Genomic DNA, 13,695 nt, shown 5'->3' with positions numbered 1-13,695 from the left:
TGCTGCACAACCCTGTTTGTCAACTCATCCACTATACAGCTGAAAACGGTTTTCCTCAGCACTTATGTCCCCTTAGTCTCCTGTCTGCATATTTATGCCTTTACTCATCACTCCAAGCATTAGAACCATACATCTGGATTCGTAACCAAAGACTAATTGCACTGTGGTCACCAGCAAACAACACCTGGGCTGTCTAGAGAACAACTTTGCATGCTGTGGGTTCTCTTCTTATTGGAGTGTCAACTATTGACTTTTACATAACTGAATTTCATGACGTTCTATTTTATCTCTTCATGCAACTTCTAAAGCACAACAAACTCCATTTTATCAATCTTGCGTTATACAGGGTGCAAATCTAGCATACTTTTTGTATAAAAATCAAATTGCAGCTTTTGGTCTGAATTTTGTGAACCTTCTATATATCCCTTTCTATAACTTGTAAGCACAAAGAAACTAATTTTACCGATTTTGCTCTATAGAGTGCAGAACCAGCATAATTTTGTTAAATTCAAACTGCAACTTTGAGTCCAAACTGTGGAAAAACACTTTTGTTATTTATTTGATTGCAATGGTTTTAAGTAATCATGCAAATAAAGTTATCTTATCTTATCTACTAAAAGTACCCAGGTAGCCCCCAAAAAATAAAACCAGACTGCATATGTAGAATTTCAGTTTTACTACATGAACAATTGAATGCAAACCAATAAACAAATACAAGACATCTTAACCTATATATGTTTTTAGGTTGAGCATTCAAGACCTCCTGTATATACTTTATTAGAACATTGGAATGTTGGGAGCTCCATTGCAGACAATGGAGTGCTCCCTGCTTCTACGGGCCGGTAAAGGCCCGCAGAGCAACATTCCAATGTTCTACAAAGGCTTCTCGAAGCTCGAGGGGATTTATATCCCCTCTAGCTTCGAGAACCCTTTGTTTAATTTGCTAGAACATTCTACCCTCTAGTGGCAGAATGGTCTAATCACCTTATAGCCCTTCGTAGCAAAGCTTTACCGGCAATTAAAGGCCCGCTGTCTCGTTAAAGTCCCTCGCCTTCGGCTCGGGCCTTTAACGATTCAGCGGGCCTTTAATAGCCGGTATAGCCCACTACGGTGGGCTATAAGGCTATAGTATATACTTTAGCAGATATACTTTAGTATATTCTTATACTTGGACTCTGGAGATCAGCCCTAGGCCTTGTCTGCTTCCGCTTAGGGACTTTGTTTCTGTTCAAATGCCTCTATTTAACTGTCTTGATAGAAAACGACCACCAGTAAAATACCAGAATTGATTTCTGCTGTGGGACTTTAATTTTTTAATTTTTCTGGCAACTGCCTCTTTAACTTTCTTGATAGAAAAAGCAGAGGTCAGTAAAATACAAGAATCACTTTAGCATTTTCTAGATTCCAGTCCATAGTAATTGTCTACCATGAGCACCCGTAGACAATAAAAAAAATAAAATCTTGTATTTTCAGTGATATGACCACCGAAGGCCCTGCTTTTATATTGAAAACAGAGCTTTGGAATATACAATTTCCAGCTGAAAAGGCAATATTTCTCTCCATGTGTTTCCATACCTGGCATGTCATGCAGTTTGGTGCTTACTTTCCCTCCATGTTAAAGAACAGTAGATGTTTCAGCACCCAGGCTAATGTGCTGCATAGCTAAATACATATAAGGTCCAAAAGGCGAGACCGATTGCATTGCAAATGTTTGTTTTGTATGCTCTCTGGCTCAAAAAATAAAACTGTGGGCAACAAACCAAACAAAAACTATGCACTCCTGGGCAAAAAATGGAAAAGCAACCAAGCAGTGAGCTACACAAATAACTATATGGAGGACACGATAATTAGCCACTAGAAAAACGAAATAGTAATCTCAATGACTGACTTTCATTCACACTGGGCTTCATATGTTGCATAATCCTACAAAAGTAGCACAGTAGCCCAGAAAATAAAATAAACTGCCTAAGTAAAGTTTCAGATTTGCTACATGAACTACTAAAAGACACATTTCTGGTCACATGATTATGTGAACCAATAAACAAATACATAACAAGTATAATAGATAAAACAAAGAAATCACATTAAATCTCATTGTCACTCTGCAGTTGTAATTGTAATTATAAAAGATTTATAAAGCGCAACAGCTGCCCCAGCAAAGAGGCGTCCCAGCGCTGAACAGGAGGAAAATGGCCACGCCCGGAAGGCACAGGAAGGACTACAGAGAGAGGAAAAGGAAAGTTTTAAAAGCTTTCCTGAATTGGAGGTAGATAGAGAGCCCCCAAATGTGGGCCGGCAAGGGATTCCAAAGGATGGCAGCTCTGTACCGAAAGGAACAACCTCCGGCATGAACCCTTCTCATGGGGGGAATCACTACCAGGCATTGTCCCTTGGAACGGAGCAATCACTTGGGGGTGTAAGGTAAAAGTAGATCAGTCAAGATATGCGGAGATGCCAGTTTTAGGATTTTATAGGCTATACAGTGCCTCAAACTCGATTCGCCTGGCCACAGGCAGCCAGTGGAGACGGCGAATGGCACAAGTCACTGAGCAGGTTCTACGCAGACCGAAGAGGGATCTTGCGGTCGCATTCTGAACTCTCTGTAGCCTTTGTATTTCTGACTTCTTGGCTCCCAGATACAATGAACTGGCATAGTCGAGTCTTGACATGATCAGAGCCTGGAAATGATCTTCCTCGTTGGGACATCAAAGTAGCGCAGGATGGGTTTAAGACTGCGCAACAGACCAAAGCAGGTTCCCGACACCTTTCTGGTTTGAGTCAGAAAGTTAAGTGAAGCGTCCATCCAGACCCCCAGGTTCTTCATTGCAGGCTTGGGGACAGGGGCCGTGCCTAAACTCTTTGGCCACCAGAGCTCGTTCCAGCGGTCGTGGTTCCCTCCCATCAACAACACCTCCGACTTGCTGACGTTCAGTTGGAGACAGTTGCTGGTCATCCACTCAGCGACGGCCACGAGATCGCCCTGAAATTTCATGGCGTCCCGCTCAGAGTCACTCGAGAGATCCACCACCGACTGTGCATCGTCGGCATAAGACACCATGGTCAGCCTTCTGCTCTTGGCTTCTCTGGCCAGACCTGTAGAAAAGATACTGGAGGCGAAAAAGGGGGGCTTTCACCTGAAACGTCCTGTCCGCAAGGAAGGATACCAGCCACTTCAATGCTGAGCCAATGACTCCAGCCACCGCCAGACGACTCAGCAAAATGGCATGAGAAACCGTGTCAAACGCGGCACTAAGATCCAAAAGGATCAGTGCTGATGTTTGCTCCGCATCTAAGGCTGTTCAGACATGGCCAAAAGCGCTGAAAAGGGTTAGATTTAGATTAATGATTTACGGACAGTTTGGCTGGGATAAGGCTATCCAAAGGCTGATTGATCCAGTTAGAGAAGACCGAACTGGCCTCATTAGGGTTGGCCGGGACGACAGGAGAGGTGGCGGCAAGATGGATTTGAAACTGGTCCCAAATCAGTTTATGCCAGGGACTTTTAAGAGAGAAAGTTTTCACTAAATTGCATGCCGGCTTGATATCATGAATCGACATGGGAACTAAATAGTGATCAGACCAGCCCATAAGAACGGGGGTGGAACAGTGAGGGAAGATATATTTGTAAAAATAGGATCTAGTAGGTGACCAGCAGAATGCGTAGGGCCTAATACTCGTTGTTCAAGCTGACACGCAGTGAGATCGACCAGGAAGGTCAACACTTCAGGATCAGAGAGATGTATAGATGCAAATTAAGGTCCCCTATAACTGAGAAATTAGAAGCGTTGACCGCCAGGGAGCTGAATGTCTCAGATAGAGCTTCTCTAAACACTCTGGAAGGACCTGGGGGTCGATAGATCAATAAGCCCGTCATAGTATAGTTGGGATTGAGAGTGATTTTAAAAAGGGCACATTCGGCAGCGGGTTGCTTGACAAAAGTGCAGGGGTACCCGGTTTTAAGGATAACCGCAATGCCCCCACCTCTCGTTGCCCTGTTGAGGGTATGGATCGCATAGCCTTCCGGGAGTGCAAGTACTTGCTCCGCTACCATGTCCTCCGAGAGCTAAGTCTCAGTGATGAACAAGAAATCAGGGGACTCAGATTCCAGAAGGTCATATACATCAGCAAAATGTTTTGCCAGTGAACGGCATTTGAGAAGTAGAAAAATCGTAGAGTTGCAGGGGGGGAGGCTGCTGATCTTAGCCGGGGTCACAGAAACAAAGCCACAGCACTTACAGCCAAAGAGACCCTCTAAACCATGCAACCATGGTTGTTTGCACTCAACCATACACCTCCCAATAGCAAGCAGCTCAGTCGGGCATATAAATAGCTTATTTTAAAATTGACAGCATGTCGGGCGAAAGGCGCAGATGGGCTTGCCTTTAGCGCGGCTTAGGCACGCCGGCAGGCGCCCGCTGCGGGCGTCCGCTGCGAGGCCGGGACCTCATGGTGTTTAATAATGCCCCTGGTAGCGGAAATGAGTGGGGCGGTGGAGCCATGTCTCTTCACTGATGCGACGGTGGACTGAAATCAGAAGGGAGGAGAACAGTATGTGGCGTGTGTGCAAGTAAGCCTCATTCAGAAGACACAGGAAATACGGGGAATGCAAGAATAAAACTATTTTAAAAACAAACTGTGCAAATTTAAGCAGATTCAAATAAAATAATAGCGACCTGGCAGTTCAGTGTGCTGTAATCTAGGATTCCCAGAGATGGGAATACCTCTGATTTTTGCTCCAGATGAACTGCAGCAAACCTTTCCAGACCTATAACATTTTCTACATTTTATAATAATGCACATTTTGGGGTCGATTCCTATTCGGGAAACCAATCCGTATGATGATTCAAATTCGTAGCCCTTTCCGTACGAATCGTTCAAATCCGTCTGAATCACGTAAAAAAAATACGTCCGAAATCTTTGCGAACTGTACGAAAAGCAAGGGAAAATCCGTACGATACGGACCCTCATGGTGAACCGTATGAATTGTAAACATGCTGTACGACCGGACAAGTACGATCCGGACCGGGGAACGAGAAAGCGATTCGTACGGAAAACGTTGTTTGAGCAATTCATACGGAGGGCCACACAATCACATACGCTCCGTACCCCTGCAATCATGGGGTATACGCACCGTACCCCTATGCACCGTACCCCTACGCACCGTACACCTATGCACCGTACCCCTACGCACCGAACACCTATGCACCGTACCCCTACACACCGTACCCATACTCACCGTACCCCTGCAATCATGGGGTGTACTCGCGTACCTGGGGTGGTCTGATTCGTACGTGGTTCGAGTCGAAATCTGCTTTTAAGGACATTTTGAGCTCCCATAGAAAAAGAGTCGTACGGAGTGTTGACGTGACGAATCGTACTTGCTGGGTCGGAAAATGCTGCTTTAATCCGTATGGACGTCGCGTACTGCGTGTTCCGAATGCGATTTGTACGGATTTTTAAGTCATATGGTCTTTCGTGTGATTCGTACGGAGATCTGCTTTTGGTTTGGATCGTACTTCATCGTACGTACGGGGACGTTTAAGGGTACGATTCATACAGGAAATATGCTCCGTACGGCTATTCGTACAGGATTTTACTGAATCGGAATCGGACCCTTTTTGTGGGGAATCGTTAAGTGGATGTAAAGATAAAAGGGGGTCCCAAAACACAAATGCATTTTTCATACACTATTGCATTTGACGTAGCGCAAAAGGTTTGGCAGGATTATACATAATGGTGTGCAGATTATTATTTATGGGGAAGTATTTTTGTTAAATTATAAAGCATTTCAGCGTAGTGATATCTGTGACCGCTGATGTGTTGCGGAAGTTCGCAAAAGTTTCTGAAACTACTGAGGTACATGCCGATGACAAGTTATTATCTGATTGAATAATGACTGCCTTTATAAAATTTTAAGGCAGACATATTTTTCCAAGGCCAGTTTGCCACTGTTTGCTCTTAGGGTCTTAGATATAGGTAAGTTTTAAGATTTACAGTTTTTCTACCTATTACCACTTTAGTAAAGTGGAGGGAAAATAAATATTAGTTTGTATTTATTTAAAAGAAATGTTACAGAGTACTGCAGTGCTATCTAAGAAGTACAGCAGTACGGCTAAAAAAAAAATGTATATATAAATACGTATCTTAAGAAATTGTAAAAAAAACACTGTAGTCATCTATATTTCTCAAATACGGTGTAGTACAGTGTAATTACAACTGATAACATATTTAATTCTGTAAAAAAAAGAAAGTATGGAGTACAGAGGAAATAGCGAAAACATTTCTTAAAAAATAAGATACTTCCAAGGTGCTAGCTTAGTACTCTGTAAAATTATTTTAAATATGTAAAAATAAATACATTTACCTTCATATTATCACTTTAATTAAGTGGTACAGGGTAGGTAACTACAATAAAACCTACTACTTACCTTAAGATCGGCTGCCTTATCTTTAAGTCGCTAGCTGGCCCCTGCCCTGCCTTCATCAAATCCCTCATCAGACCCTATTGCTCATCCCGCAATCTGAGATCCTCCCACCTCCATCTCTTGACTGTTCCACCCTATAAGCTTTGTAGATCTGGTGGCCGGAGATTTGCTTACCTGGCCCCCAAGCTTTGGAACTCTTTCCCCCTCTCCCTTAAAACTTCTAACTCTTTAACTCTTTTTCGTAAGTCTTTAAAAACTTGGCTCTTCCCCCAATCTGGCTAGTCTTTCTGTCCCCTCTACTTCCAACCAGCGCCAGGAAACCCATGGTGTCAGTGCGCTCTATAAGCACCCCTTACGATACGATACGATACGATATGTAAGGCCCTAACTCAGACATTTCCCAAAGTGTAGTAAAAACAATATGGCCACCTCTAAAAACAATGCCCAATTACATACTGGTTTGTCATCTCCATGCACCACAGTATATCGCAATGTTACAGCAGTATATCGTGGAGCAAAATATAACTAAGGACTAGCAGTATCACTTTTGAACTGTCAGCTTTCTATGCAAGGAAATGCATGAGAAATGTTGGAAATGTTGGAAATTGCATTTCCTTGCATGAAAAGCTGAAAGTTCAAAGTCACAGTAGTGTAAAAAACATGGTATAAAAGGAGTTTAAATTAATTCATAAGGATGAAGAATCAAGCGTATCTGCAACTGTAGTAAAGGCTGTCACCACTGGTTTTGGGGCAAAAAGTAGCCTCAATTTAACGTTGTTTAGTTCATTACCTGCCGTTTGGGTTTTGCATGTCACCAGTGAGCATGCTAGATGATGAATGGGTGGTTTAAATTTGCATTATATATTGAGAAAAATCCGAGTGATGACAAAGCAAAGCAAGGCCACCATGCATGGCCCTGAGGTGATTGGTAAATTTGAAGAAACGCAAGACAGCACAATTCACTGCTTGCGTTAGTCTGCACACTATAATCTACATTGCTGCTAAATTTTACATACATTTTTTGGGCCACTCAACTGTGCTCCACTATGCTAAACACTAAACACCACTCTACTTTACAGTATTTAAGTATACGCACCTCTAGTGAAAATCACTCCACTCTACAACACTCCACTCAACACCACACTACTGTATGCTGCCTATCCACTATATGCTCTTCCACTCCACGCCTCTCCACTGCATGAGACTAGACTCTACTCCACTCCACTCTATGCCATTACTCTGTAATGCAACTCCACTATACGCAATTACACTTTATGCTCGTACACTGAACGCACCTCCACTCTATGCCACTCCAGTCTACACCAGTCCACTGGACACTACTCCACTATACACTATCCCACTTTACGACATTCCACTATACACCACTCCACTCTGTGCTATTCCACTGAATGCCAATCGACTCTACAACACTCTATTCCACACTATTGCACTGTATGGCACCACACTGTACATTATTCCACTCTACGCCACTCCAGTGTATGGCACTCCACTCTAACCTACTTCATTCTATGCTATTTCATTGGAAGCCACTCCAATGTATGCCACTCCATTGTATACTATTAAACTCTACCCCACTCCACAGTACGCGACTCCAGTCTACACCACCCCACTGTACTCCACTCCAGTGTATGCTACACCACTATACACTATTACATTCTATATCACTCCACTGTACAACACTCCACTGTATGCTAATGCACTGTACACAACTCCACTGTACACCAGTCCACTGTACTCTGTGACACTTTATGCCATGCCACTGTACGCCACTTCACTGTATGCCACTCCACTATACGCTACTTCATTACATGGTATTCCACTCGGATCACTGAAATAATATCTACTACCAAAATATCGAGTTCCCATAATATCGATGAAAAAATATCGAGGGACATAATATCGACTTTCTATCTTCACTAAGGTAAGTACAAAAATATCGAGTTTAAAATATCGAGTGTTAAAAATATAGACTGTCAAAATATCGATTTTTTTATGTCTTTAGAATAAGTTAAAACTATTATAATATTAAATATATTTAATATAAACATTGTTAAAATTATTAAATAAATGTAACATTATTACATAATTAATGTAACTTTAAAAATGAATAATAATAATACATATATATATAAATACATGTTATTAATAAAACATATAGAATATATTTACCGTAGCATAGCAAAAGGTTTACATTTAATGTAACCACTCCAGTGGGTGCTACATTAAAGAGATCGTTGGATAGCGTGGGGGTAAAAATTACTATTCCCACTCCAGTGGGTGCAACAGTAGGGAAAGCGTTGGATAGCGTAGGGGTAAAATTTACTATTCCCACTCCAGTGGGTGCAACAGTAGGGAAAGCGTTGGATAGCGTAGGGGAAAAATTACTATTCCCACTCCAGTGGGTGCAACAGTAGGGAAAGTGTTGGATAGCGTAGGGGTAAAAATTACTATTCCCACTCCAGAGAGTGCAACAGTAGGGAAAGCGCTGGATAGCGTAGGGGTAGAAATTACTATTCCCACTCCAGTGGGTGCTACATTAGGGAAAGCGTTGGATAGCGTAGGGGTAAAAATTACTATTTCCACTCCAGTGGGTGCTACAGTATGGAAAAAGTTGGATAGCGTAGGGGTAAAAATTACTATTCCCACTCCAGTGGGTGCAACAGTAGGGAAAGCGTTGGATAGCGTAGGGGTAAAAATTACTATTCCCACTCCAGTGGGTGCTACAGTAGGGAAAGCGTTGGATAGCGTAGGGGTAAAAATTACTATTCCCACTCCAGTGGGTGCAACAGTAGGGAAAGCGTTGGATAGCGTAGGGGTAAAAATTACTATTCCCACTCCAGTGGGTGCTACAGTAGGGAAAGCGTTGGATAGCGTAGGGGTCAAAATTACTATTCCCACTCCAGTGGGTGCTACATAAGCATGGGCGGAAAATCTGTTTCGCTCGCGGATTTTGCGGATTTTCGGTAAATTCGCAATCCGCGAGATTCGCGAATCTCCCGCAAAATCCACAAATCCGCGAGCAGCGGATTTTGCTCGCACTGTTCGCGTGAGTTCGCGGCTTCCCAGTACAACTTTGCGCCCCGCGAATAAGCGCAAAATTGCAGAAAACGATCTTAGCAAAACTGAAACTACTTACCAGGTTCAAAAGTTCAGGCTCATCATTAGTAGCCATTTCCTGTAGTGCTTCCTGAGGGGCCCCTCCAGAGTTCAGTTGCCAGTTGCAACTATTAGGTGACCCTGCTCTGAACCTCAGAATAGTTACACATATGCCACAAAGGTCCTGAATTACAGCTAAGGGAGACAAGCAGGAGCCAGGCTGGAAGTTCAAATCCATTAATCAGCCCCTAATTCATTATTGTCAGTTGGGGCAGGGCAGGTGTTGTAACTAATTTTGCAACAATGAAAGCACTTAGCAAGTGCAAAAGATCACTAATCAGGAAGCACTAAGGAAGCAGGTGCCAGCTAAAAAAATATTCTGTGACACATTAATCAGCCCCAAATTAATTCAGGTCACTTGAGGCAGGGAAGGTGTGCTTGCTTTGCCACAATAATGTACACTGACTGGACAACCAGAGGGTGCTGTGATGAAACAGAGGGTGGCATGGGTGGGCCAGAGGGTGGCATGAGTAGTCAGAGAGTGGCAGTGGTGACAGAGAGTGGCAGTGATGAAGAAGAGTGTCCCAAACAGGCTGGACACGTAGAAACAACAAGTTCGCGAAACTTGCGACCCGACAGGTAAGTTCGCGTTTGCGAAATTGTACAAAACCCTCGCGAACTGGTAGAAACCCGCGCGAACACACAAAAAAAAATCCGCAAATTCGCGAGAATTCGCGGATTTTGCGAATTGCGAGTTCGCAAATCCGCAAAATTCGCGAACGCGAGATTCGCAAAATTCGCCCATGCTTAGTGCTACAGTAGGGAAAGCGTTGGATAGCGTAGGGGTAAAAATTACTATTCCCACTCCAGTGGGTGCAACAGTAGGGAAAGCATTGGATAGCGTAGGGGTGAAAATTACTATTCCCAATTAATTATTTTAAATTAATTACCAATTATATTTTAATTATTTACCAATTAATAATTAATTTAAAAGATATAATTAATTTACATAATTATTTAATTAAAATTAAATTACTTCCCACCCTATTCCCCTATAAACACACAACCCGCTACAGAAAATAACTTACTAAAAATTATTTATTTATCAATTATTCATTTTTAATTAATTAACAATTATATTTTAATTAATTACCAATTATTATTTAATTAACAATTAGAATACATTTACATAATTAATTATTTATAATTAAATTACTTCCCACCCTATTCCCCTATAAACCTACAACCCGCTACAGATTTATATTACACAAATATTATTAAATATTAATAACTTACCTTATTTTCGATATTTTTGTTGTGTATATTTTATCTAGTCTATATTATGTCTAGTCTATATTTTTGATTCGATATTTTGGCTATTCTAGTCGATATTACTCAATATTTTTGTTGTCTATATTTTGTCCAGTCTATATTTTGTCCAGTCTATATTTTTTACTCGATATTTTGTCCAATCGATATTTTGGAATCAATATTATGTCGGTTTACCATTCCAGTCTATGCCTTTCCACTGTATGCTATTCCTCTGTATATCAATCCACTGTACAGCACTTGAGTGTATGCTTTTTCACTGTAAACCATTACACTGTATGCCACCTTACTCTATTTCACTCCAGTGTATGCCACTCTACTTTAGGCCACCCTATTCTATACTATTCCATTGGATGTAACTTCACTGTAAGCCACTCCACTGTACCGCACTCCAGTGTAGGCAACTCCAGTCTACACTACTTCACTGTATACAACTTCTCTAAAATCGTTTCCACTCTACGCCACTCCACTGTATGCCCTTCTACTCTAAGCTATTCCACTGTATGCCACTCCACTAAACACTACTCCACTCTATGCCACTCCAGTGTACTCCACTCCATGCCTCTCCATTATGTTGCTAGTCAATTGGACACCACTCCACTATATGATATTGCACTCCACCCCTCTTTACTGTACGCTACTCCAGTCAATGCCAATCTACTACACACTTTTACACTCCATGCTATTCTACACTACCACTCCAATGTACTTCACTCCACTCTACGCTATTACACTGTATGCAACTTCAAACTTCCCCACTTTACAGCACTCCATTGTACTTCAATCTACACTATTCAAATGGATGTGACTCCACTGTAAGCCCCTCCACTGTATGCTCTTCCTATGAATGTCGCCCCTTTGTCCTCTCACCTGCTGTCCAGCCCCCTCTCATGCCCTCCAATCTCACATGCGTTGCCCTTTGTCCTTCCACTTACCCCATGGCCGGCTCTATGTTGTAAGGATTTAACCTGGAATTAGAAAAACAAAACTTTAATATGACTGCCAGAGTTCCAAAGTTTTGTGCATAATACATTTCATTGTAACTTTTTCATGAGAATCAAAAACATTGGCAGTACATGCAATGTGATGAGAAAACAATTATTTATTCTTAGCTAATTGAGATAGTTACATGAATATCATACTCTGTTAGAATGTTCACTTACAATGGTTTTTTTGTGCTTTCAATTGTTATAACATTGATTTTCTCATGCGGTACTAAGGACAAAGCACCCAAGCACACACACCAAACTCACATGTCTATGAGTGGGTCAATTGGAAAAAAGCATGAATGCAGCAGAGGAGGTGCACACTTACACAAGAACACAAGGAACTATTACTGCAGTTGGAGTACCTATATAGCGCTGCCAAGACCAGAGGACTGAAAAACAAGTATACCCAATGCACTCAATAGTAAACAATGTTCAATGACATTCAATCAAAAAAATAATGTACAAAGCGACAGAGGGATGTAGGAATCTCCAGTGGCTGAGTAGTCCGGTGGAGTCCTTTATTTAGTAAAACAGCCAGCCGACACGTGTTTCATCGCTATTGCGAATCCTCAGGGCTATAAGTGGCTGTGTTGCATCAGTAGGTCGCTCTGCTGGTGATACTTCCGACCCCGCCGGGCCCGTGACCGTGGATAAAATAATATCAATAAAGCTGCTGACGACCCTTGTGTTTGTGAATATTCCTTTGGTCTAGGTAAATGAATGAACTTCAATCGGTATTCATCTGTCAAAGTATTCGGGCGTAAAAGATCATAAAATCTCTCGGGGTAAAACACGATTCTTTTGCAGCTCCGGGTTGGGTACGACCCACTACTGTGTTTAAAAGCCCGAATCCGCTGTGTACGTTCAGCGCCGCCGCGCATTATTTCTCGGTAGTACTACCGTGAATAATACGCGGCGGCGCTGAACATACACAGCGGATTCGGGCTTTTAAACACAGAAGTGGGTCGTACAATAGTGTTTCACCCTGAGAGATTTTAAGATCTTTTACGCCCGAATACTTTGACAGATGAATACCGATTGAAGTTCATTCATTAACACACACAAGGGTCGTTAGCAGCTTTATTGATATTATTTTATCCACGGTCACGGGCCCGGCTGGGTCGGAAGTATCACCAGCAGAGCGACCTACTGATGCAACACAGTGAACATTGTTTACTATTGAGTGCATTGGATATACTTGTTTTTCATGTAATTTGGTAGTTTACTACCAAACTTCGAGTGGTTCTAGGGCTCTCCACTCACCCAGGTGCACCGCCCCATAGGCCAAGTCAATATCAGTGTGTTCACCTTAGGTTGCGCAACCATTGTCCTTTACTGACTAAAAGCCTTCCAGTTGTGTCCAAGACCAGAGGACTGGTCTCCTGGTGCTAGGAATTAAAATGCCCAGGTGTAAAAACATGGGGCGGTGGCAATACAGAGGAAGAACTATTTACTGTAAGGAAACCAAAGTAGGACAGACTTCGACAAGCATGTTATCAGAGGGTGTCCAATGTCAGTCTAAGAGGGCAGGAACAAAGAGAGACTTTCAGGATAATCATTATATAGGTACATGAGTTCTAGTAAATATCACTGTATGTAATCCTGCCTCTGTGGATATCCTGAAGATCTGGCAAGGATTCGGTCCTCCTGGACCTTTGTTGGACATCTGTATATTAGTACCACTGTGAGCTGAGTAATCACCACTTTGCTAACATTGATAATCCTAATATGGCTATCTCCTTGAAACATGCTTAGGGAAGAGGGAGTAGCTACATTTCCTTATAGGTGCCTGTAGACTTGTAGTAGTCAAGTCAAGTCAAGTCATAACATTTATA

General features: G+C 42.2%; 1 protein-coding gene across 1 annotated transcript in view; it reads right to left on the bottom strand.

Annotated features, from left to right (window-relative positions):
• LOC147710253 (butyrophilin subfamily 1 member A1-like) overlaps window positions 1-13,695 on the bottom strand; it is a 135,897-nt gene that overhangs the window by 47,708 nt on the left and 74,494 nt on the right. Inside the window, exon 2 of the mRNA XM_086919964.1 lies at window positions 11,807-11,839. Coding sequence (XP_086776090.1) covers window positions 11,807-11,839 — 33 coding nt within the window. The remainder of the gene's footprint in view (window positions 1-11,806; window positions 11,840-13,695) is intronic.

The sequence above is a fragment of the Lissotriton vulgaris genome, chromosome 5 (assembly GCF_964263255.1).
Source record: "Lissotriton vulgaris chromosome 5, aLisVul1.2, whole genome shotgun sequence".
NCBI classification, from domain to species: domain Eukaryota; kingdom Metazoa; phylum Chordata; class Amphibia; order Caudata; family Salamandridae; genus Lissotriton; species Lissotriton vulgaris.
This window is presented reverse-complemented; position numbering and strand designations above follow the sequence as displayed.